This window comes from Pseudorca crassidens, chromosome 4 (assembly GCF_039906515.1).
Source record: "Pseudorca crassidens isolate mPseCra1 chromosome 4, mPseCra1.hap1, whole genome shotgun sequence".
Classification (NCBI taxonomy): domain Eukaryota; kingdom Metazoa; phylum Chordata; class Mammalia; order Artiodactyla; family Delphinidae; genus Pseudorca; species Pseudorca crassidens.
Genome location: NC_090299.1, coordinates 106,193,018 through 106,220,762, shown reverse-complemented (window position 1 = coordinate 106,220,762; position 27,745 = coordinate 106,193,018). Strand labels below are relative to the sequence as shown.

General features: G+C 34.1%; 1 protein-coding gene across 10 annotated transcripts in view; it reads left to right on the top strand.

The window, feature by feature from the left end:
• ANKRD17 (ankyrin repeat domain 17) overlaps positions 1–27,745 on the top strand; it is a 163,841-nt gene that overhangs the window by 49,467 nt on the left and 86,629 nt on the right. For 9 of the 10 annotated variants that reach the window (XM_067736247.1, XM_067736241.1, XM_067736240.1 and 6 more), the window contains exon 2: positions 27,221–27,374. In XM_067736247.1, the coding sequence (XP_067592348.1) occupies positions 27,221–27,374 (154 nt within the window). Of the gene's footprint in view, positions 1–14,787; positions 14,924–27,220; positions 27,375–27,745 lie in introns of all 10 variants that reach the window. The other variant, XM_067736244.1, reaches the window with a different exon arrangement.

Sequence of the window (27,745 nt, the reverse complement as noted above, 5' to 3'; positions counted from 1 at the left end):
ATACATAATGGCCTGCCTCAGAGAACCCTGCCCCTCTGCCTGAATGTTAAACTAAAGTGCCTTTGTTCAGCTCACAGGGAGACAGTCTGACCCTGCCCACCTGTGAATGGAGAGAAAGTATGAGAAAGAAAGGTTCTGATGTCTTTTATGTGATTTATAAAATGTTTGGCTGTTTTTGAATGTAAACAAAAGCTAATGGCAGTTAGAACAGCTAAATGCTTTTCAATTAAGGGAAGTTATTTTTGTCTTCATATAGTAAACTACTTTCATGATGGAGTTATTAATCTTTTATCTTTTAAGCAGTGGTTTAACCTTGGTCTTGCATTTGTATTACCTAGAGAGCTTTTCAAAATTTTTATGCCCAAGCCAATACCCCCGAATGATTAAATCAGAATATCTGAGGATGTGGCCCAGGCATTAGTACTTTATCTGTTAATTCTAGTGTACAGCTAAAGTTGAGAACCACTGCTCTAAGAGTGTGGATAAAGAAAATATGAAGTGATATGCCCCCAAACTCTCCAAATGTCTTAGTCAATTCAGGCTGCTATAAGAAAGTACCATAGACTGAGTGGTTTGTAAACAGCAGAAATTTACATCTCATAGTTCTGGAGGCTGGAAGTCTGAGATCTCAGGGTACCAGTGTGGTGTCAGGTTCTAGTGAGGACCCTCTTCCAGGTTGCAGACAGCCGATTTCTTGTACTCATGTGGTGGAGAGCAAAAAGAGGAAGCAAGTTCTCTTATGACTCTTATAAGGGCACTAATCCCATTCATGAGGGCTCCATTCTCATGACATATAATCCTGATTACTTCCCAAAGGCCTCACCTCTTAATAGCATTACATTGTGAGGTAGATTTCAACATATGATTTTGTAGGGACACAAGCATTTTAGTCCATAGCATCGAGGAAGTAAAGTTGCTTCTTTATTAAATGCTGAATGGAAGCAGACCTTTGAATTGGCTGGCACTTTCTAAAAAAATTCAGGTGGGGAGATTCTGTAGTCTATTATGATAGACTTTTTCAATATTTAAATAATCTGGACAAAAATGTTCCTCCTGTCTTTATTTTATTTTATAATATAAGCCTATTTTGTTCTGTAATCAATGCAGACAAGAGACAAAAGCTCTTCTGTGTTCTTTTTTAGGATTCTGAAATTCATGATGGGTTAAAAATATAAGTAAATCTTTGTTAGCACAAGAACATTTTTAGTGTTTAATGTTTTTCTAGCTTCAAAAAAGGATATATACTAACTGTATGAGTTTTCATTACAATAATACTCCTCTAGGTGAAAAAGATAGACTTCATGGATATACTCTGTTGTCAGAAATTTTTTTAAGGCAATGAAAAAATATGAAAAGCATAGAGACATATTTCAGGGTCTCAAAATAAAGGACTTGTCAAAGTTAAATATATTTAATGATATAATAGTCATTCAACAAATATTTATTGACTGCCTCCTAGGTGTACTGCTCTTGGTTATAGCAGTGAAAAAGACAGATGAAGGTCCTACTTTCTTGGGACTTATATAAAAGACTGGCAGTATATAATTTAACTAGAAAATAAATAATACAATTTAATATTATCATTAATACTATTAAAAAATGAAGTCAAGGTGATGGGGGTAGACCATGACAGAGAGGAGGAGGGTTCATAGGGTCAAAAAGTACTGCTGTAAGGAATGACAAATTTAAATAGAAACCTGAATGTTCAGAAGAAACAAGGCATTTGAAAATCTCAGTGAATTCCAGGCAGAGGGAACTGTAATTGTAAATTTCTGGGGTATGCCTCTACAGTTAATGGGTTTTTTTGTTTTGTTTTGTTTGTTTGTTTGTTTGTTTTGCTGTACGCGGGCCTCTCACTGTTGTGGCCTCTCCCGCCGCGGAGCACAGGCTCCGGACGCGAAGGCTCAGCGGCCATGGCTCACGGGCCTAGCCGCTCCGCGGCATCTTCCCGTCTTCCCGGACCAGGGCACAAACCCGTGTCTCCTGCATCGGGAGGCGGACTCTCAACCACTGCGCCACCAGGGAAGCCCTACAGTTAATGTTTTGAAGGGGATTAGAAGAGGTAAAATTAATGAGGATATTTATATAAGGTAATGGAAAATTGAGAAAGTGTTTTCTTCAGGTAAATAGATGACTTCTTGCTGAAAAGTGCCTGCGAGACTATTTCTTTGTCCTGCTGGAGTTTCCCCCCCCACTTTTCTTTTCCTCCCACTTTTCTTGTCTCCCTCTCCTTCTGCCCCCCCCCCCCCTTCCTGCCCTACGAACATGCATGGGCACCTGCAGAGGGAGGCTACATTTTTTAGCGGCCTACGGGGAAGGGCCCGGGGCAAGTGTGGAAATAATTTCTATAGCTGTGGTATAATTGCTGATGTCCTGTTGCCATAATTTGAGGCAAATGGAGCCATGAATAGAAGGAGATGTGTTGGGAAGAGAATGGGGAATTTTTAGAATGTACTATAGCTACTTTCTCTTGGATTTGCTCACAGAAGAGTTTGTTAAGTTTTTGATAGCAGACTCTTCAAATTCTTATATATCTTTTTATGTAAGTTTTAGGTCACCTTCCTTAGCTAGTATATTTTACCTTCACAGTTTTAAAACTTTGTAATTTGTTTTGTTCCTGACTCATCTCATTTATTATGTAATTCATTGGAGAATGTATTGGGGTATCATTTTGGGAAAGGATGGCTTTGATTTTGTTGGGGGATATGTGGTGGGGGCCGGATGTCCAGTGAAAGGAATTTTATAATTTTGGTTTAATCTCCTTTGTGATTTGGGGTGAAGCTGTAGTATGCTAAAGTAAATTATCTTAATTTTTTTTCTTTCTCTGATATTAGACTATTTATACTAAGGAATTACATCTGAAGTTATTAATTATAAATCATGTGCCTTTCAACATTCAAATTGTCTTTTTTCTTTTACAAAAATATGGATTTGGGATGAGATTTTGCATATGCATATATTTCAAAGCCATTTTGCCAGCATATCTTTTTTTTTTTTCCAAATGTTAAAGAGATTTATTAGATTAATATATAAAGATATGTGTCATTTTTTGTGGCTACTAATAGGAGAATGTCTATGAATCAAAATGTATACATTACAATAAATAAGTGAAATACAACTGTTTATTACAAGTTCATGGAAAATGTTTATGGAAGAGAAGGATTTGAAAAGCTTTTTCATTAGGCAGTACTGCTCAAGGAAACATTCTGTGGAATCTTTTTTTTTTTTTTTTTTTTTTTTTTAATGATTATCACAGTAAGTTTAGTGAACATCTGTCATCCCATATAGGTAAAAATTAAAGAAATAGAAAAAATTTCCCTGTGACGAGAACTCTTAGGACTTACTCTCTTAATAAGTTTTATATATAACATACACCAGTATTAAATTATATTTATAATTGACTTACAACGTTATGTAAGCAACTTTTACACGACACAGTGATTTGATATTTCTATACATTTCAAAATGATCACCATGGTAAGTCTAGTTACAATCTGTCATCATACAAAAATGTTATAGTTATTGACTATATTCCCCACACTGTATATTTCATACTCTTGACGCACTTATTTTGCAACTAGAAGTTTGTACCTCTTAATCTCCCTTACCTATTTCTTTACTTCTCCCACACCCAACGCCTGTGGCAACCATCTGGTTTTTTTTTCTCTGTATCTATAATCCTGCTTTTTGTTTTATTAAGCTTGTTCATTTATTTTGTCTTTTGGATTCCACATATAAGTGAAATCATACAGTATTTGTCTTTGTCTGACTTATTTCACTTGGAATAATACCTTCTAGATCCATCCATGTTGTTGTAAATGGCAAGATTTACATTGTGTGTATATATATATATGTGTGTATGCATGCACACACACACACACACATGCACACACACACACACACATACACACACACACACCCTACATCTTCTTTTTCCATACATCTATTGATGGGCACTAAGGTTGCTTCCATATCTTGGCTGTTTAAAATAATGCTGCAATGAACATCGGGGTGCATATATCTTTCTAATTAATGTTTTTGTTTTCTTCATGTAAATCCCCAGGCTAGGTCATGTGGTAGTTCTATTTTTAATTTTTGCGGGGACTCACCATACTGTTTTCCATAGTGGCTACATTAATTTACATTCTCACCAGAGTGCACAAGGGTTCCCTTTTCTCCACACCCTTGCCAACACTTATTTGTTGTCTTTTTTGGTAATAACCATTCTGACAGGTGTGAGGTGTTACCTCATTGTGGTCTTGATTTCCATTTCTCTGATGATTAGTGATGTTGAACATCGTTTTGTGTGCCTGTTGTCCATCTGTATGTCTTCTTTGGGAAAATGCCTATTCAGGTATCTGCCCTTTTTTTAATCAGGTTGTTTGTTTTTCTGCTTTGTGAGTTCTTTGCATAATTTGTATATTAACCCCTTTCCAGATATACTGTTTGCAAATATCTTCTCCCTTTCAGTAGGTGGCCTTTTAATTTTGTTGATAGTTTCCTTTGCTGGGCAAAAGCTTTTTAGTGTGATTAGGTCCCATTTGTTTATTTTTGTTTTTGTCTCCCTTGCCTGAGAAGACATATCCAAAAAAAAGAAAAAAAAAGATTAAAATTAATGTCAGAAAGCTTACTGCTTATATTTTCTTCTAGAAGTTTTATGGTTCCAGGTCTTATATTTAAATCTTTCTTTTGTGTTTCTTGCCTAGAGAAGTTCCTTTAGCAGTTGTTGTAGAGCTGGTTTGGTGGTGCTGAACTCTCTCAGCTTTTGCTTGTCTCTAAAGGTTTTAATTTCTCCATCAAATATGAATGAGATCCTTGCTGGGTAGAGTAATCTTGGTTGCAGGTTTTTCTCCTTCAACACTTTCAATATGTCCTGCCACTCCCTTCTGGCTTGCAGAGTTTCTGCTGAAAGATCAGCTGTTAACCTTATGGGGATTCCCTTGTGTGTTATTTGTTGTTTTTCCCTTGCTGCTTTTAATATGTTTTCTTTGTATTTAATTTTTGACAGTTTGATTAATATGTGTCTTGGTGTATTTCTCCTTGGATTTATCCTGTATGGGACTCTCTGTGCTTCCTGGACTTGATTAACTATTTCCTTTCCCATATTAGGGAAGTTTTCAACTATAATCTCTTCAAATATTTTCTCAGTCCCTTTCTTTTTCTCTTCTTCTTCTGGAACCCCTATAATTCGAATGTTGGTACGTTTAATGTTGTCCCAGAGGTCTCTGAGACTGTCCTCAGTTCTTTTCATTCTTTTTTCTTTATTCTGCTCTGCAGTAGTTATTTCCACTATTTTATCTTCCAGGTCACTTATCCGTTCTTCTGCCTCAGTTATTCTGCTATTGATCCCATCTAGAGTACTTTTAATTTCATTTATTGTGTTGTTCATCGTTGCTTGTTTCATCTTTAGTTCTTCTAGGTCCTTGTTAACTGATTCTTGCATTTTGTCCATTCTATTGCCCATTCTATCTCCAAGATTTCGGATCAACCTTACTATCATTATTCTGAATTCTTTTTCAGGTAGACTGCCTATTTCCTCTTCATTTGTTAGGTCTGATGGGTTTTTATCTTGCTCCTTCATCTGTGGTGTGTTTTTCTGTCTTTTCATTTTGCTTATCTTACTGTGTTTGGGGTCTCCTTTTTTGCAGGCTGAAGGTTCGTAGTTCCTGTTGTTTTTTGTGTCTGTCCCCAGTGGCTAAGGTTGGTTCAGTGGGTTGTGTAGGCTTCCTGGTGGAGGGTAGTAGTGCCTGTGTTCTGGTGGATGAGGCTAGATCTTGTCTTTCTGGTGGGCAGGTCCACGTCTGGTGGTGTGTTTTGGGGTGTCTGTAGACTTATTATGATTTTGGGCCGCCTCTCTGCTAATGGGTGGGGTTGTGTTCCTGTCTTGCTAGTTGTTTGGCATAGGATGTCCAGCACTGTAGCTTGCTGGTCGTTGAGTGAAGCTGGGTGCTGGCGTTGAGATGGAGATCTCTCGGAAATTTTTGCTGTTTGATATTATGTGCAGCTGGAAGGTCTCTTGTGGATCAGTGTCCTGAAGTTGGCTCTCCCACCTCAGAGGCACAGCACTGACTCCTGGCTGCAGCACCAAGAGCCTTTCATCCACAGGGCTCCTTAATTTGGGATGATTGGTTGTCTATTCAGGTATTCCACAGATGCAGGGTATATCAAGTTGATTGTGGAGCTTTAATCCGCTGCTTCTGAGGCTGCTGGGAGAGATTTCCCTTTCTCTTCTTTGTTCTCACAGCTCCCAGGGGCTCAGCTTTGGATTTAGCCCCGCCTGTGCGTGTAGGTCGCCGGAGGGCGTCTGTTCTTTGCTCAGACAGGACGGGGTCAAAGGAGCCGCTGATTCGGAGGCTCTGGCTCACTCAGGCCCGGGGGTAGGGAGGGGCACGGAGTGCGGGGCGGGCCCGCTTGCCAGCATATCTTATAGACAACTTAGACACATTTCTTAGGAAGTCTTGAGCTTTTGAGTGTCAAGTAGACATATTCTTAAATAACGTTTTATCAAATGGAACATAGTGCCCATAACTATTGAGTTAATTTGTTGGGTGTACATTTGCAGTGCAACAAATGGGATTTTCATTTGCAAAGAGAAACTAAAGTAAATGATGTGTTTGGGTAATTTAAGGAGTTCGGTGTATAGACTTAAATATTTTATTGCTAATTAAATAATAATTTATATTACTTTATTATCATGACTATGTAATGGATCGAAGTCAGTGATATTTTAGTAAAACTGTTCTGCTCCATTGAATGTTTATTTAAAGCAAATGAATGCTCACGTACAATTATTAAATAGATGCAGTGACCATGTTTCAGTTTGCTTGGGACAATTCTAGTCTATATTTGTTTTCCTGGGGTAATTTCAAAAATGTGTTGATTTAGATCATACATATGGATATCTAAGGTGAATGATGGCAGTAATATAAGGCTGAGGGTACTTTGGTTCATACATGGTTTTTCCAATATTTTTAGGTTTTGTACCACTGGATAATAGAAGCTGAATGTAAAGTATACTAACACACTTGAATACCCCAAGTCAAAGAGTAAATAATATATTTAATGTGATTCTCATCCACCTGAATTTCTTTGTCTTGGCTTAGTTTGGCTAAATGTTCTTTCTTGAAAGTGCTGTAACAGGGTTCTCTTTTCTTTTAAAAGTTAAGACATATTTCTTTATTTGTGGTGTTCTGATTAGAGTTGCTTAAGTTTTGAGTGGAATGTCCCTAGTCCTATTTTTTCCCTAAGTCATTATTTTTAATGTGCTATTTTGCAGAATGTGAGGTTCGTCAGGATGCATTTATTGTGTTATAGCACAATTGTCTATGCCATAAACATTGCATAAACCTTGATTTCCATAATGTAAACAGTATTTACTATATGACTATAAGAATATAAGACCAGTGGTATTTGCATAATAACTGCTTTTCCATCTTCTACCACAAGAACCCTTCTTACTGTGGGTAGTATGTATTAGCAACAGAAGAGCTAACTATTTCAGAGCTGCTCAGTTTAGAGTGTTTGTTGGGGAGTTTGAGGCTAAAAGGGTGCTATTCAGAATGCATCCTGAGTTCTTGATAACCAGCAGAGAAATAGAACATTTTAGTTAGAGAACGCTTACAAAGCTTTTTCTGAAAATTGAATGTATTAGTTTCTTTCAAACATTTTAAATGTAGTAAATAAAATATGCTATGTTTGTGACATTTGATGTGTGAAGTGTTATGGTAGAAATAGATTAGTAAAGACATAGATCCTATCAACCAGGAGTTACGGATCTCATTATTAAGACTCACATCCAAATTAATTAGCTAAGAAAATCTAGTGAGTTGAATTGGCCGTGAAGATTCTTTTAATAATGTAAATGATAATTAATTTTTAATCTTTGTAATTTAAGATATTTAAATTTCATATTTGCGTTAACTCACTGCAAAATAGTCCTATTCCGAGGATGGAAACAAAACTTTTGTGGAAACACTGTGACGCAAACTGGCATGCCTGCTACTTCTTGTCTGCCAGCAGACAACAAAATCAGTGAACTTAAAAAGTAAGATTTCACTGAGGAAACCAAGATAGGACAAAGTTTGAGTTTTTTTTCCTAGGCATGTATTTTCATGATTCTGATTTTATGTATGTCTAGTAAAATTATTCCAGAGTAAGAGTTACTTAATTACAGCTTGAAAAGAGCAGTATAATTTCCAGAGGCCATTTGAGTAATTTTGTGAACCTTTTATCAGGTCATGCCAAAAAATCCTCACAAACTTTGTTAGGGAGAGCTCTTAGTACATTTCAGTCCTTTGAAATGGTTCTTGAGGTCAGTGCTAAGCAAGGAATTTAGTTACTTGAAACAGCTACATAAGTATAAACTTTAGGATATAGAGGATCTACTTAAATGTCTACTTACTTTATGAAGTAATTTTGAAAAATATTGATTCTTGTCCACACTAACATTTTATGAAATAATTTTATTCATTATTCTTCACATATACCTTGACATACATGTCTTTAACACAATGTTTTGGGTCATTAGCACAGCTTGCCAAAATACATCTTTCTTTCAGTTTAAGATTAGTGAGATAAAGTACTTTCACAGCTGTCTATAATGACTGAATCTAAAGCCACAAACACCTATTCTTATAGCTTAAGACAGTTGGGGTTTTCATTTTTCCTCTATGTAGCTATGTATTCTTGATTGCTACAGTGAAATCATTTACTGAGTAGTTTAAAATGTGCTCTTTGAAAGGTTTCTTTATAATAACATCCATCCAGCATTTAGAATTGAAGACTGGGAATAAAGTTTTAACCTTGTTATATTTCTTTGCCTTAAAAAATTATCATGTGAATTTTGTATATATTTATATCTTAGTCTTGCACTGTTTTGGACTAATGTGTCTTCCCCAAACAAGGAAGCATGACAAGGTGATTGACCGTTTTTTGAAGCATTTTTTGGTGTGGGTGGAGGGGGGTAAGCATTGCTTTACCCTTTATTTGGTTGTATAGTCTATTTGGCTTCTATATATAAATTCAGATTTTTAGGACTCATTTCTATGCAAAATACAATTAATTTTAAAATTAAAAGGTATCTTTTTGTAAGTTCATTGAGATTGATAATACAGATGTTCTAAAGCCTCACCTATGAAAGGGTTACCATTTTTTCTAGTTTCAGGATTTTAAAATTTAGTGAAAATCACAAGCGAGCAGAAGTAGTGGCTTTATTCTTATTACATGGCATAAAAAATGTACCTCCTTTTAAATACTACCTCGACTCAAATAAAGTAAAATTAATGGATAACGGAAAGTATTATAATAGATAGCAGTGATCTGTTCCAGTTATTACTGAAATTTATCAAATATGGTACAGAAATATTTATGAATTTAAGTGAGCAAGTATCTAGTGTCCTAATGCTGCTGCTCACCATTGTTTGATATGCCAAGAATATTCTTTTTTTTAGATCTTACCCAAATATTGGAAATTATTCATTTAGCAATTATTTTATTGAGTACCTATTGTGTTCTTAGAGCTTTGGTTACATAAGTCAGTGAAACATAATAATTTTTCCTACCTTGGGACATTGTAAAGACTTTGGCATTGCTTTAAGTGAAATGGGAACCATTGGCCAGTTTTTAACAAAAAAGTCATAAATCTGATTTACATTTTAAAAGGAATTGGAATACTTAGAAATCTGACTTTTAATTATTTGTGCTTGATTAAGTTTTAGGTTTTATATATATATTATTTATTTAAATTATATATATAAAACCTAAAACATATATAACTTAGATAGGGTTCAGTCATTTATTTGGATGATAGTCTGTCCCCTCTGTTGCTGTCCATTGTAGAGTATTATCTCTGAGCAGTGGAGGCAGTGAGACAGTGAAGATAGTAAAGGCAAGGCTCTGTACGTTCCTCTGAGAAAAAATACAGGAGGAAGAAGAGCTTTCTTTTCTTGGAGATGGGGAATACAGAAAGATGTCAATTTAAGATATGTTTAATTGAGGTGCCTGTAGCACATCCAGATCAGTGGAAACTGATATTTGAAATTATCAGTTAAAACGTGTTTGTAGGGCTTCTCTGGTGGCACAGTGGTTGAGAGTCCGCCTGCCGATGCAGGGGACACGGGCTCGTGCCCCGGTCCGGGAAGATCCCACATGCTGTGGAGCGGCTGGGCCTGTGAGCCATGGCCGCTGAGCCTGCGCGTCTGGAGCGTGTGCTCCGCGGCGGGAGAGGCCACGGCAGTGAGAGGCCCGCGTACCGCAAAAAAAACACAACAAAAACGTGTATATAGATGACGTTACCTTGTTAACTTACCTAACTTAAATATAACTTAAACAAACAAAAAGACTCAAGATGAAACAAAGGGGACATATTAGTATTTAAATGAGTTAGTCAAGGAAGAGAAGCTCAGAAGGGCGTGATTAGAAAATACTTGAGATGGTGGGCACATTTATTTGTGAATTGGTCGGGAAAGAAATGATCCAGAAGGGAACAGATAGACTAAACGAAAGAGGAAAGGTTTAGGATCCTAGAATGCAGTTAAATACAGATTTAATAGATAATAGCAAAATGATAGAATTATAGAGGCTAGATATTAAAATATAAAACTTCAGAGTTAGAAAAAGGTGTAAGTGTTCAATGTATAACCATGAGAATAGGTTATCATTGATTAGGTGATGTTTAAGATCCTTTCCACCTTCAAAAATTTAGGATTCTTAGAATGGAGCATTCTTTTTTTTGTTAAATATAAAAGAAATATTGATACTAGAAATCTTTCTTTTTAATTGACTTTTAACCTTCTCATATTTGATGTTTATTGAATAGTAAAATTTTATCATTTTTAAGCATACAGCTTTGGTACAGTATGACTTTCTGTCAATTATCATTCCATTAACTTTATTTAAAATTCCTATAAAACTTCAAGCTTATTTTGACTTTGATTAAAAGTTTCTGTGTTCTCTGACTAATGGAATTAAACTAAAAATAAAAAATGGAAAGATCTCTGGAAAACCCCCAAATATCTAGAAATTAAATAACATACCTTAAAAATAATATATAGGTCAAAGAGGAAGCCACATGGAAAATTAGAGAATATTTTGACTTGAATGAAATAAATCAGAATTTGTGGTATGCAGCTAAAGCAATGCTTAGAGGGAAATTTATAACATTAAATGCTTATATTAAAAAAGAGTAAAGTCAGTGACCTCAAGCTCTTCATTAAGAAATTGAAGGACTTCCCTGGTGGTGCAGTGGTTAAGAATCCACCTGCCAATGCAGGGGACATGGGTTTGAGCCCTGGTCTGGGAAGATCCCACATGCCAGGGAGCAGCTAAGCCCATGCACCACAACTACTGAGCCTGCTCTCTAGAGCCTGTGAGCCACAACTACTGAGCCCATATGCCATAACTACTGAAACCCACGCGCTTAGAGCCCATGCTCCGAAACAAGAGAAGCCATCACAATGGGAAGCCCGCACACCACAGCAAAGAACTGCCCCCACTCGACACAACTAGGGAAAGTACGCACACAGCAATGAAGACCCAATGCAACCAGAAGTAAATAAATAATTAATTAAAAATAAATTTAAAGAAAAGAAATTGGAAAAAGAAGAGCAAATTAAACCAAAGCAGGCAGAATGCAAGCAATAATATAACAGTAGAATATAAAGTAACAAAAATAAATAAACATAATAGTAGAAATTAATGAAATTGAAAATAAAAACAACAAAGAAAATAAAACTGAAAGTTGGAAGTAGGTTCTCTGAAAGAATCATTGAAAGTGATTGAAAGAGAGAAAAGACAAGCTATCCCATCCATATACATTAAAAGGTTAATAAGGGAGTATTATGAATTACTTTGCCAGCTAATTTAACTTAGATGAAATGAACAATTCTGTGAAAAACACAAAATATCAAATTTCACTCAAGATAAATAAATAACCAGAATATTATATCTAACAGAGAAATAGTATTTCTAATTAAAAACCCTCCAGCAAAGAAAACTCCACATCTGAATGGCTTCATCTGTGAATTATATGAAACATTAAAGGAAGACATAGTTCAAATTCTGCAGAAACTTTTCCAGAAAATAGATGATGAGGAGTCACTTTCCAACTCATAAGACCTGCATTATTACCCTAATACCAAAACGCAAGCAAAGATATTATAAGAAAATTATAGACCAGTATGCAATGAACCTAGATGTAAAATCCTAACAAAATATTAGTAAACAGAATCTAGCAATATATAAACAAGATTATACATCATGAACAAATGGTGTATATTCTAGGAATGCAAAGTTGATTTAACATTTGCTAATCAATCAGTGTAATTCACTACATTTATATACTCAAGAAAAATTATTTTATAATCTCACTATATACACAGAAAGAATTTGGCAAAATTCAACATGCATTGTTGAAAAAATTTTCAGCAAAATTTTCAGAGAATTCTTGTGTTTGCTGAGAATTTTTTTAACCTCATAAAGGGTATTTATGAAAAACCTGGAACTAATGTCATACTTAACGATGAGAATGAATGCTTTTCCCCTAAGGTTGAGAACAAGGCAGAGTTGCCCATTCTCATCGTTCCTACTCAACATAGTGCTAGAGATCCTAGTCAGGTAAGTTTAAAAAAACTTTTATTCAGCAATAAAATGGAATGAACTGCTAACGCATGCTGTAGGGTAGATGAATCTTAAAGCCATTGTGCATTTGTGAAAGAAGCTGCACTCAAAACTCTGGATGATTCCATTTCATTCTGTAAAAGAGAAAATGAAAGTAACAGAAAACATGATCACTAGGGGCAGAGGGTAATGGTAAGAGATTGCCTATAAAGGAACAAGAGAAATTTTTGAATATAAGAAATATTGTCTATCTTGTTTATGGTGGCAATTACGTAACTAGTTGTCAAAATTCACAGATTTATACAACTAAACATGGGTGAATATATTCGAAATTATACTTCAATAAACCTGACTTTCAAAAAAATTTAATTGGGTACAGAAGGGAAAAAAATGAAGGGAAAGAATATAATATTCTCCTGATTTTTCTTCTCTTGGGAAACCAAGCAGTTGCTGTAACTGAATCTTACAATGACTGACTTTGATGCCAAGACTTTTTTCATTCATTTAAAAATAATTGGGTTGCATGTGTGTTTCAGACTGAATTACATGTACCAGCAAGTTAATCCTATATACCTCAAAATAATACAAATTATTATGGTAGTTCTTTTGGAATTTTTGTTAGAAATATGGAAATAAGTTCTTGATATTTTTCTTTGAAGATCTAAAGGTTGTTTTTAAATTATTTGCGAAGATTACATAATAGGAAACTACGTGGTCTTTTTTTTTTGTTGTTTTTAAAGGTAAGCAATATAGAAGGGTACAGACAAGTAAAACTGTAAAATTCTCTCATTGATTTCACTCTTTGATTACACTGTTAATCGCTTGGGTTTATATATCTTGAAATGTTTTGTTTGTGTTCTTGTACACATACATTTTGTTTTTAAAATCAACTTAAGCAGACGCATACCACGCCTGCTTTACTGAGGCATTTTTCACCTGATGTAATGTTGATATCTTTCTACATCAGTATTCATGTATTTATTCAAGAAATATTTTTATGTTTACGACTCTGTTCTAGTTGCAAAGGACAGAGCAAGGAACAAAATATGGTCCTTGCCTAAGTGAATTTATATTCAAGTAAGAAGAAGATAATAAACAAGTTGGGGGGAAAATGTAACTATATTGTTAAGTTTCATAAAGATAAATAATGAAGTGTAAAGAGATGAAAAGTGAAGGGACAGAATGAGCAGGATACGTACCTTAGATAGTCGTGATGTAGGCTTTTATATGAGACCTACTTTATTCTTTAGATGATTATTTATTATTTCATAGTATAATTTATTTAACTTATTCTGTTGATGGGCATATGGATTACTTAGATTTTTTTCTGTTATAATCAATACTTTAATGAACATCCTTGTACATATTTTTTTGCTTACATATACAAGTATTTCTGTACACTAAATTCTTAGAAGGAAAACTGCATTTTAAAATGTCTATTATAGATTCTGCCAATTTATTCTCCAAAATAGGCATTATCTGTCAATGGATAAAGAATAATACCACACTTTAATTTGTATTTACCTGATTCCCAGTGAAGTTGAGCATATTTATTGGTCATTTGTTATGTCTTGTGTAAATTGCCTACTCATATCATTTTGCCCATTGCGGGATTTGCCTTTTTCTTACTGAAATTTTAGGAATTCTTTATAATTCTGTTTATAATATACTCATCACATTTTATAACATTTTCTCCTAACCTGTCAATTGTCTTACTTTATGGAATCTTTGGATTTTTCATTTTTATACTGTCAAAGTCTATCAGTCTTTTCCTTCCTAGCTTCTAGGTTTTGTGTCTTTCCAGAAAAGCCTTCTTATAGTAATTTAGTCTCTTATATTTTCTTCCACTACTTCTTTAGTTTTATTTATGTTTCTAGTAGATTTTAATTCATCTGGAATTTTTAGAATATATATTCTGTGGTTGGGACCTAACTAATTTTTTCAGTTTTGTAACCATTCTCCCAAAATAATTTATTGAACGATATGTCTTTTTTTCCACTGACTTGATATACAATCTCTATCATATTTTAAAGGTCCAAAATATATTTGTTCTGGATTTAATACTCCATTGTTTTGATGATTGTCATTTTATATTTGACATCTGGTAGGGCACCCCTCCCCATTGTCTTTTTCAAAAAAATTTTGGCAATTTCTGTGTATTTTCTCTTCCAGATGAACTTTAGAATCAACATGTCAAGTTCCATTAAAAATCCCTTTGGGATTTTGATTGGAAGTGCATTGAATTTACAGATTAATTTGGGGAGAATTGACATCTTTACACTATTGAATCTTCCCATCCAGGAACATGGTATGCCTCTCCATTTCTTCAGGTGTTCTTTTATGTCCTTTAGTAAAGTTTTATCGTTTTTTTTCATGTAGGTCTTACATTTTTCTTGTTAGGTTTACTCCTGGGTATTTTGTAGTTTTTGTTGTTATTGTGAATTACATCTTTTCTTCCATTTTGCACTTTATTTTTCAATTGGTTATTGCTACTATATAGGAAATCTATTGATTTTTGTACGTTGATCTTACCATTTACTTAATTTTCAATTGATTCTCTTGAAATTTCTAGAAGGATTATTATGTTTTCTGCAAATGATGGCATTTTGTTGTTTACTTTTTTCAGTATTTACTTCACTATTTTGTTTTTTTGTTCGTTTTGTTTTGTTTTCTGGTCTTATTGCATTGGTTAGGTTTCCAGATCTTTTCCCTACTAGTTCTGATTTGGGCATCTTTTCTGATTTAAATGGAATGCTTCTAATATTTAAACTTCTACATTTATATATGCCTTAGATTTCTGATAGAAAACATTGTCAAGAACAAAAGTGTCCTTCTTGGCTTACCAGGTATTTCCATGGTAATAGATATTGTATTTTATCATGTGTTTTTGTTGAGATGATACATTATTCTTTTCACGTCTAACATTTTAATGTAGTGAATTACATTAATACATTGACCTAATATTGGTAATGGTGTTTCTCATTTTTAGTATTTATTCAGCAAGTATTTGGATACTTGCAATATCGGATATTGCATTGTGCCAGGAACTTTGCCACAAACTTGGTGATAGCACTAAGTCTGAATGGTTCCTCTCTTTTTTATATGGAGAAGAGAGATAATAAGCAAGTACCCAAGGACAAGATAATTTTAGACTGTGGTAGTACTGTGGAGGAAATAAAGAGAATGGTATGGTAGAGAGATGAGGAGAGTACCTCCTTTGATATTATCATCTGAGAAGGTAAAATATAAACTTAAGACCTGAAGAATGATGAAAGCATTGGGAAAAGCATTCCAGGTAGGGGAAGATCACACATTAATTGTATTTCTTAATGTCTTCTTGATCCCCTTTCATATATGTGTGTGCTATACTTTTTACACAACTGCTGAATTTTCTAATGGTGTTTTATTTAAGTTTTTGTTTTGTTTAGTTTTTTTTTTTCTGTTTAGGTTTGCTAATAGGGTTATTTATGCTTATGAGCTAGGGAGTTTCACCATCTGATTTCTGGACTTTGTAAATAAGATAATAATGTTCTGTTCCTTCTGAAAGGACTACCCTTAAGATTTCTTCTATGGGTATATTCTATTACATTTCTACCTTTCCTTGAGGTAATTTTGATGATTTCTTTTCTTAGAAAACCATCCATTTTGTTTAGACTTTCACATTTATTGATGTATAGTTGTGCTCAGTTTTCTCCTTATACTTTTTTCTTTCTCTGATTTTCTGTAATCAGACTTGTCAAAGGCTTGTTTCTTTCTTGTTAGACTTACCCAAGAAGCAATTTTTGGGTTTATTAATTACTTTTGTATCTCTCTGAATTACTTCATTTCTATATTTATCACTATAAATTATATTGATATATTTTGATTTGTATTTTATTTTTGAAGCTTTTTATGTATTTTAAACCTTTCTTGTGCTCTTCTGAATACATTTATGCTCTAAATTTTTCTGTAAGGATTGCTATGACCAAATTCCATTGGAAATAATATGCTCACAATTTTAATTTTCTTTTCCTCCGTATTCTGAGAGTTCATGAGTAGGCTTTTTTTCTTTTCTTTTTAAATTTTCAAGTACAGTGTTATTCTTTTATTGATAATATTTAGTTTCTTTTAGCTTAATGGACCAAGAATGTAATTAATTTTAAAAATGTATTAAAAAAATCTGTTGAGATTTTCCTTTGCTTAAGATATGATCAGGTCTATTTTACTATGAAATATAAGTGTAGTTCATTAATTCTATTTCTGAATTGTCCATATCTTTGCATAATCTACTTGATTTCCTCATTTTCTGAGAAAGATGTGTGGAAAGTTTCCCACTAAGTTGTGTGAATTTTCAGTTGCTTACATTTCCAGTATTTTTACTTTATATGTTTCTGTTATATTGTTAGGGTACAAAGAAGTTGAGCTATCACACACTCCTGGTGTATTGTATCTATTATCATTATGAAATGTTTTTTTTCTATATAATGCTTTTTGCCTTAAATTCTTCTTTGACTGATATTAATAATGGCACCTTTGACTGGGATTGCTTTTTCACACCTCTGTTTTCAACTTTTATGACAAAAAAATTTAGATCTCTCTCGTAATAGCATATAGTTGAGTTTTTCCTTTTTTTTTTTTTTTAAAATCCTAATCTACATGTCAGTTTTAAAATAAGAGGAATTTTCCCATTCACTTTTATATTAACTTGGTCTTTTGGTCTTTGTTCTTTTTCCTAACATTGAAGATTATGGCGAAGATGTATTTTCTTATTATCCCACACCCCACCCCCTTGTCTTTAACTGAATTGGAGTTTTTAAAATTCTATTTCCCTCCCAGTTTGAAAAATATGTTTTCTTCCTGTTCTTCAGCAGGCATTGGATTGCATTAAACACTGTTTGTAACTAGTTGCTCCCTTTCCCTTAACATAGGCTTTTGACATTATTTCATTCAAACTTGACTTTACTGTTTTTTAAATAATTTGAAATTTTAGTAATATATTTGTTTTAATATGCTTTTACTTTTTTAACTTTAAGGAATTATTTATTAACAACTACCTGAAATGTTAATGAAAGATTATATTCTACTAATTTCTTTTCTAACTCCTTAGTCTTATGATTCCAAGGCTGTCCTTTTCTTGGATTCATTTTTGTTGTTAAGGCATACATTCTCTAAATTCAGAAATGTTTGTGGCTTTTAAATTTTCAGAGTGCTTACATCTCTAAAAAATTACCTTGTTCTACAGTTTAGACTTTTTAGAAATAATTGTGCTTCATTTCTTTTCGTTGCAAATTGTCTTCTAGCATCTAGTTTTGTATCTGGAAAGTCTAATATCAATCTGAGTTTTAATTCTCTTATTAACAACACCCCCCTGGAATCTTTCTAGACTTTATATCCTTGGAATTCTCAAATTTTACCAGGTCATGACTCTGTGTGTAGGTGTGTAATCTGTATGTGTGTGTATATCTGCATGTGCATTTTAATGCCATCCTACAGGAAATTGTTTTATTTTGAGGCTCTTTTTATGATAATTGATGAATAATGATAAATAACAGAAGTAGGCTAAATTTATAATTACATTACATTGTATTATTGATATCGAACTTAAGGAAACCCTTGAAATAATCTATAACTAATTCTGTTAGCAAAAAATCTACTTAAAAACTCTAGATTTGAGAATTCCATACAATTTTTACTTATTTTAAACATTAATAATTTGTTCACTTTATAAAGTTTATAATTAATGTCAAAAATTTCATATTGTATTGATGATTTAATACTGAGTTGTTGCAGGCAGGTAAGTACTTTGAAGCGTAAGAAAAGACGTCATGTCTTGTATTAGCTGTGTGAGAACACTGCTGTGTTTTGCAGTATACCACTGATGCTTAGCACATTCCTAGATCTTAACTAAAATTTATTAGATGGATAGATGAGTATGAATGAAAGAATATAGGTATAAATCAGTGTTTTCTTAATGAATAGACTTCTGAAAGCTAAATTTATTTTAGTCAGGTTCACTTTAGTTTTATTTGCTTTAATCGCAGGATACTAATACCATAATGTCAGACTATTAATTGATACTCTTTTTACAAGGACTTTAAGTGGGCTTTTATTTTATTTTCTTATTTTATTTTAATGTATACATAAATCAGTGTTCAGGGACTCCAGTAGTACAGAAAAATTACACCCCAAATGTATTAATTTTGGAATAATTTACTCTTTATTAAGAGTTGCAGTATTTTAGCTGAATTTTACCCTATTTAAGACTATAGAGTGGGGTGAATTGGGAGACTGGGATTCACATATATACACTAATATGTATAAAATAGATAACTAATGAGAACCTGCTGTATAACACAGGGAACTCTACTTCACTTTGCTGTGCAGTAGAAACTAATACAACATTGTAAAACAACTATACCCACCCCCCCCAAAAAAGACTATAAAAAATACAGAGCAAAGAAATTTTTATTAGATTTTAGGACCATGTACAGAAGAAAATAATTATGATGTACAGAAGAAAATAATTATGATGACTATGATGATGACTGTTTCTTATAATAAATATGTGTTTGTATTCAAAGAACTTGGAAGAACACATACCATATTTTTCTGGGCTTGTTTGAGAGACATAGTGTAAACTATTAAGAATTTATTCAATCAGTGTTATAAAATTATCATAGATTCAAATTAATCTCTTTTTTAATATTTACCTTTCTATATACAGCCTTTTAATATTATTATCATCTTGAAGTTCAGATTACCAGCTTGACATTCAATGATAAGTGGAGGGTGGTTTCCAGAACAACAAAAGCAGTAATAAATTGGTGGATAGTGATGAGATGGGAGGATGGGGAGTGTTAAAGGTCAAGAAATCCAAATTCTGTAGTTGCTAGCATTCTCGTTTTTTAAAGTATGTTTACTCTGGAAGACTGACCCTTTTTCCTATCCCCACCTTGCATAATCTTTCATTTGATATATTGATCAAATGATTGATAATTCCTAATTGGTTTCTTTGTCTCTGTTGTCCTGTCTATCCAAAACCATCTTTCACGTGGCCTCTATCTTTCTAGAACGCTGAGTATTTATTTTAATGCTTAAACCCTTCAGTAAGCTACCATATAAATTCTGAACTTCTCAGCATGATACTGAAAGGCCCCATCTTACTCAAGCATTATTCTTTTTACTATTTTCATTCAGAATTGTCTTTTCCTTCCTCTGTACAATCACTGTATTAGTATCTATTTTGTACTGTTTTCCAGTCTTGTTTGATATAGTTAGCTATTTGTACATAGAGTTGCCTTTCTATATTTATATTTGTGGAAGGCATTGATTATTAAAAAAATCATTTTGGGGTTTCCCCGGCGCCCGCCGCAGGGGAAGCCCGCGGCCTGGGTTCAGTATCTCGGTGGGTCACTTTTGGGCACGGCAGAGTGTGAACGCAGCAGCAGTTTCTCCTCCGAGAACCCTTTTTTCTTTTTCTTTTTTTTTTTGTGCGGTACGCGGGCCTCTCACTGTTGTGGCCTCTCCCGTTGCGGAGCACAGGCTCGGGACGCGCAGGCTCAGCGGCCATGGCTCGCGGGCCCAGTTGCTTCGCGGCATGTGGGATCCTCCCGGACCGGGGCACGAACACGTGTCCCCTGCATCGGCAGGCGGACTCAACCACTGCGCCACCAGGGAAGCCCCCGAGAACCCTTTTAAGCTGCCCTGAAGGAGGCACTCGGGAAACGTTTTAACCACTTTTCCATAACACTGTGATTATACCAAGTCCTGTTCCTATCCAAGTCCTCGGGAGCACTAAAATTAAGCAAATATAAACGTTGAAGTTACAGAAGTTCGTTTTCCTGCCTGGGCAGAGACCTTTGGGTAGCCAGATCCTCTTATTATTAATCTTTACTCTTCGGTTACGCCTTGGTGTCCAAATAGCTTTCCAGCAGACTTCTGTAGGCTTTTTGGTAACAAGCAGTTTTATGTATTACCTGTGGTCCACTGCTACCATTTTCATAATTCAGCAAGCATCGTACTAGTTAACGTGGGGCTGATTCAGAATGAGAGACATGTTTGCCACCCAGTGGGGAATCAAGTCAAGCAAACAAGTAATGTGACGAATGCTATATGGAGATATAGGTATTAACAATGGAACAGATAATTTTTGCCAGTCTACCCTTCTTGTTTCCAAGAGGAACTTGGAAACACTATCTCTGTTGTTAACGAGCACATACACACTTTGTTTAGCATCAGTAAAATGCTCTCCATCATGCCCAGATTTAGGATGTCGATACTTCCCTTCTTCCCTCAGAGGTAACGCTTCTCCCTTTTTGTCATCTATCTTACATTTTCCATTTCCTTCATTTGCTTAGAAATATGTTCTAATCTCTGCCCATCTTTAGAAACAAAAAACAGAGATAAAAACAAAAACACAAACCTTTACCTCCTTAAAAAAAAAAAAAAAATCATTTTGGATTACCATTCTCCTGTGGCTGTCCTACTGCTTTGCACATAGTATGTAATTGGCAGTGAACATTTGTTAAATTGAATAGAATTTGTATATATGATGTCTAGTTAATCAGAATATACTGTATCCTTATTCTTTGGAGTGAATACCAGTTTATTATACTACCAAATGGACTGCTCTTCTCTTATATAGCAGTGATAATACATTTGTTCTGAAGAGGAGTTAATTTGAAATGTTATGCTAATTTTCACCGTTGGTCCAAATGATGCTACATTTCCACATTTTCATGTGACTTTGTGTTTTGAATATACAAGGATTGGGAATGCCATTAATAGCATAAACAAATTCATTCAGCTCTGACCATTGTTAGAAGACCTTGCTTTTTATTGTTAAGCATTTGTGTTAAGTTTATTTTGGGGAGAAAGTAAAAAGTACTTTTTTGGGGGGGCTTCCCTGGTGGCTCAGTGGTTGAGAGTCCGCCTGCCGATGCAGGGGACACGGGTTCGTGCCCCGGTCCGGGAAGATCCCACATGCCGCGGAGCGGCTAGCACCCTGAGCCATGGCTGCTGAGCCTGCGTGTCCGGAGCCTGTGCTCTGCAATGGGAGAGGCCACAACAGTGAGAGGCCCGCGTACCGCAAAAAAAAAAAAAAAACAAAACTTTTTTTGAATTTTATTTTTTTAATATATACAGCAGGTTCTTATTAGTTATCTGTTTTTTACATATTAGTTGTATACATGTCAATCCCAATCTCCCAATTCATCCCACCACCACCCCATCCCTACTTTCCCCCCTTGGTGTCCATACGTTTGTTCTCTACATCTGTGTCTCTATTTCTGCCCTGCAAACTGGTTAAAAAATACTTTGTTAATTGAATAGTATTACCATTAAATAATTTTTTTAAACAAAAGCAACCTCTGCAGTAAAACATCACCTTTAATCTTTAAAAACTAAAAGGATTTAATGTGCACACAAGTATAGAGACTAGTAAAATAAAGCCTCTATAAATCTCTTTTTCAGATCACCAGTATCAAGAATTCGCCACACCACTTTGTTTTAAATTCCTGACAATATTTCTGTATACTACAATATGCATCTCTAAAAGATAAGGGCATTTTCTTACCTAACCAGAGTAATTCCTTTATACTATTTAATGCACAGTTCATATTCAGATTTCTTCATTTTCCTTGAAAATTTCAAATAAGGTCTATATTATTTTGATGGTTATGTCTCTGGAATTTCTTTAATTTAGAACGGTTCTTCCCTTTTACTGTCTCTGTCTCTCTCTTTTAAAACATGTTCTAGATTTTAGTTTAGTCTGTGTGCTTCTGTTTAACTCAGTGGTTCCCAGTTTCCCACCCCCAGGGTTTTGTTTTTTTTTTCCTCCAGGGGGACATTTGGCAATGTCTGGAGGTATTTTTAGTATCACAACCTGTGATAGGGTTGCTACTGGCATCTAGTGGGTAGAGGCCAGGGATGCTGCTGAACATCCTGAAGTGTATGTATAGGACAGCTCCCAACAACGAAGAATTATCTGGCTCAAAATGTCAATGGTGCCAAGATTGAGGAGCCCTGATTTAAATTTTTCCTGATATTTGCCTTAATAATTTTTATAAACTGGAAGTTATTTCAGGGAGGCAAGAGTACTTCATAGGAGGTACTGTGTATTTTATGTTGCATAAATCAGGGGCATATAATGTTTGGTTGTCTCACTTTTAGTAATTAAACATTGGGTTCAGGTATTAACAGCTTTATCCCTTAAATATAGAATTTAAAGTCAGCTTTTCTAGAGCAGAGTCAAACAACAGCCTCTTTTTCTGGTGGAAAGAATATTGAACTTGTTAATTGGATAACTGATCTCTTGGTGTTAGATATGTAGAAACTTGCTATTTATATACGGATCCTGTGCTTTGTTTTTTCATCTGTAGCAATGAATTGAACGTGGTGATTTCTAAGACCCTTGCATTTTGATGGTTCTTTGTATTAGACCAGAATTTTATGCACAAACACCATTTCATAAAATATCCAGCTAGTCAAAACAGCACATCCAAATAGTTTAGATATAACTTAAATTGTCATGCTTTGAATATTGATAACTTTGACATTATTTCCCTTAAGGATGAATAAACTTAATAAGGACATCCCTTTCCTTCTGTCTCTCCACTCTTCAGGAAAGTTATTTATACATTTCATTTAAGGAAAATGTTTCAGAATATTTATGTGAATTTCTTATTCAGACCATTTTTAATGTTCCGGAACTTGGCCATTATTCAAAATGAATTTTTTTCTGTAGAAACAATATGATAAAAATGAGTTAGGTTTCAATGGGAAAATGCATTTTAGTTTTCAATCTGAATTTCCTCAACTAAGGACATGTTAAAGAGGTATATGCCCATAACTTAGTTGACATTTGAATAAAGGATTACTTATTTTTGTATTTTTATAAGACTGCATCTCCTTATATCAGTCTCTCTACTTGTTCTGTAATGTAGCACAAGAACTTTTCCAGGTGGGAAAAGAGGAATTGGTGTTAAAGGAGGAAGTCCTCTTCTGCTACCTCTTCAGAACTCCTATGGCTCTTTTTTTTTCTCCTTTCTTCATCTTATGCACTTTCTACCTTGTATTATTGTTATTGTATAATTTTACTCTCACATTAAAGAAACAAGCTCCTAGGTAGTAGGCTTAATTTTACACATCTCATAGTAGTAAACATCAGTATCTCTTGTACAAAGACTGTTTGTAATAAAGGTTTAATAAATCAATGAAGATAGCATTTTTCCCTACCTGCTACCTAATATTTGATTTTTCTGTATCTATAAAATATACCTTTAAATTTATTTTTTGTAACTACCTCTCCCTTCTCCAAATACACTGCAACATTTTAGAATCTGAAAGGGAAGGGTCCCCAAATCATCTTTTATTTATTCAAGAGTTATTTGAGTCCTGACAATGTGATGAGCATAGTTCTAGTTGCTGTATATATATCAGTGCTCCAAAGTGCCTATTTCCATGGAGTTTAGAAAGACAGTAAATATATATAATAAGTCATGTGAAAAATTCATGAAAAAATTACGCAGAATAAGCATCTAGAGATGGCTGAGAGACTTGGTTAGGTCTCACAGGTAGCAGATGAAGCAGAAATGGTACCTAGGTCTTTAGATCCTAACAGTATCCTTGAAATTAGTTTATTCTTCATTAATCTTAAACTGGGGGGGGTGGGGTGGGAGAGAATATAATAAACATCCATTCCTAGTCTTTTCTTTCATCCTAATGTCTTTTAAAAAATCTATATATAGTATTTCATAGTCACTTGAATCTACTGATTTTTAAGTTATCAAGTTTTTCACATATCAAGAATAGTGGGCTTTAAAAATCAATATGAAAACTTTTATGGATGGGAATTCCCTGGCGGTCCAGTGGTTAGGACTGCGGGCTTTCACTGCTGAGAGCACGGGTTGGATCTCTGATCAGGGATCTAAGATCCCACAAGTTGTGCTGCGCGGCCAAAAAAAAAGAACTTTTATGGAGACGTTTTAAATCAATAAGAAAACATATTTCTTCTGCACTTAGTATCCCTCATGAAAAGATAGAGATGCATTTTTCTTAGTAAATTTTCACCAAACTTAGTTAAGATACAATGTGGCATAAGGGGACCTTGTGTCAGCAAATCACTTTTGATTGAAATTTAATACCTTCTGTGATCTAACTTGTAGCTTTCCGACTTTTCCTATAGTAAACCCTGTATTCTAGCATATAGAAATTTTATGCTTGTCTACCAGTGCTACATTCCTTCTTCTCCTTTTTGCTTATATCAGTTAGTTATTTTGGTCAAAATCCTTTCATATTCTTTCTGCATGCATTGTCTCCTTCAAACAGTCTTAGTACCTTTGATCTGTACTTTTGGTTTGGCACTTTGCACTGCTCTTTGATATCTTTTGTTTTCTAAAACCTTAATCTGAAACATTATTTAATTTTTCACCTGTTCATTTTAACCTGTGTTCATTTTTCCATGATTATTTCCTCTCTTTTTTTTTTTTTTGTCTTCTCCCATTGGATTGAAAAATTGTAGATATTTTAACAGAGAAAATTTCATTGGGATGCACCTTTTTCTCTAGAAAGACTCATCGTCTGGACCATGGTTAAAGATAGGAGGACATAGTTTTTACCAGGCTATAATATTGAATCACATGTGTCTATGACCAAAGCATGCTGAAAAGTCCCCTTCCTAATGTATAACACTTAGGCTTTCACTACTGCCTTTAAAAATAAAGTTTAAAAAACATTATTGTTTTTTTCTTAACTCCTTCCTATCATATAGATTTTTAAGGTTAATATAGAGCAAAATTCTTGAAAATTTTCAAATATTTACGGAGATTATTTTCAGAGTATTCGGTGTCTATTTATATTTGAAATATTAGAAATCTGAAATGTTATTTCATATTAAACTGCATTAGCTTAATGGAAATTTAGAAAGAAGCATATTATTTCCCCCTAAATTTAACATTCAGTATTAAATATGTATTGATATAGGATTTATGCCTGGTTGCTAGACAGGTGACTTTTAAAGATGGAACAATAGAGTTCTGATGCTATGTTGGTTAAGAATTTATTTCTGAAGTTTTTAAATCTTATTTCTGACAGCTAGATACTAGGCATGAGGGTAATTGTATTCTAGGTTATTAATAACTTTTATATCTATTTTAGTTATTACAGTGTTAGAAGTACTTTAGACTTGTGAAATAAATTTCACCTGATCATGTTAGTGATATTTTATATAATAATTATCAACTTTTTATCAGCAAACTGTAAAGAATTATATCTTTATACCTATTTGTAAGTAGCACTATGACAAGGGATGTCAAAACAAAACTTTTCCCCATGTCTTAAGAGTTGCTATTTTCTAATTCTTTACATTTCTTTTAATTGAATCTGGTGTATGTTATTGTATCAGTGGTTCTCAGTGTATGGTCTGCAGCCCTCTCAAGTTCCCAGAAATCATTTCAGGATGTTCAAGAGGTCAAAAATGTTTTCATCACAATACTAATATGTTACTTGCCTTTTTACTGGGTTGATATTTGCACTGATGATACAAAAGCAATGGTAGGTAAAACTGCTGGCCTCTTAAGACCATGGCACAAAATTGTGCTAGTATCATTGTAGTTATCACTGCCATATATACTCACAGTTAAAAAAATAAAATGAAAAACCAGTTTCACCTGAAGAATAATCTTGATAGAGCAATAATTATTAATTTTTTGAAATTTCCACTTTGGAATACATGTCCTTTTAATGTTATTGTGTGACAAAATGGGAGGAACACATAAAGCACTTATGCATATGAAAGTATGGTGGTGTTTGAGGGAAAAGCACTTGGGCTTTTTTGAGATGTGAGGTGAACAGTCCACTTTTTTTTTCATGAAATGTCTTTTTTTGCTGGAAAAATATAAAAGACAGACACACTATGCCTATCAAACTTGGGCATTTGGCAAATGTTCTCAGAAATGATCGAGTGAGCCTTTAAGGGAAACAATCAACAGTATTTGTCACCAATGATAAAATTAAGCTTTCAAGCACAAACTAGAATTTTGGAAATTTTATTTGCCTGGGCTTGACAGCGTTCCAGTACTTAAAAACTTTTGTAATGAAACCAGTAGTGATATTAATGTTTTGATTTTTTGATATTGTAGTTTGATTTCAAATACAGTAAATATTAATAAATATAACCCTTATATGAAGTCCTTGGGAGCAGCACTACTTTATAGGTGTATAAAGGTGTCCTGAGAACAAAAGATTTAAGAACAGCTAATTTAGGTCCTCTACCAAAGTCAAAGGTTTCATGTCTAAGTATTAACCTCATAACCTCTCCCATATACTACCCTTCCCCCATGAAATTAGAATAGAAAAGAATACATATGATTTCAGTAAGAAAAGAAAATAGACTACATATGATATGAATAATATATTCTTAAATTATTCTACAAATGTAATTTTCTCCTTTAAACTGTGGGCTTATCTATCCCATTGAAATTATTCAGGATTGCATTGTATTTATCATTGATTTTGATGTTAAAATATTTTTCTCTTCTCTTCCTTTTTCTTCTGTTTATTTCTCTTCCCACTTTCCTTTTCTCCTTTCATTCCTCCCTTTCTTCTTTTTTTGGTATTTGTTTTCTAGGTGGAGTCTTTCATTTTGGATCAGGATGATTTGGAAAATCCAATGCTGGAAACGGCTTCCAAGTTACTCTTGTCAGGTACTGCTGATGGTGCAGACCTCAGGACAGTAGATCCAGAAACACAAGCTAGACTGGAAGCTTTACTAGAAGCTGCAGGTAAGTCTGCAAACTCTACATATATAATAAGCCTAATTTTCCAAAGTTCTACATAACTCTTAAAAACTCCAGTTATTATAAATGTCTGATGTTGGATATTTAGTATAAGACTATTAATAAAGGTTAATGGATTACTTTCTAGAGCATAACATGCAACATTTCATACAAGCATAGTTTCATTACCAGAATAAAATTGACAGGTTGTTGTAAACCTTATAAACAGACACTTCTTTTTTTATTTTTTTTGGCTTCATTGGGTCTTCGTTGCTGCGCGTGGGCTCTCTCTAGTTGCGGCGAGCAGGGCTACTGTGTTGCGGTGTGTGGGCTTCTCATTGCGGTGGCTTCTCTTGTTGCGGAACACGGACTCTAGG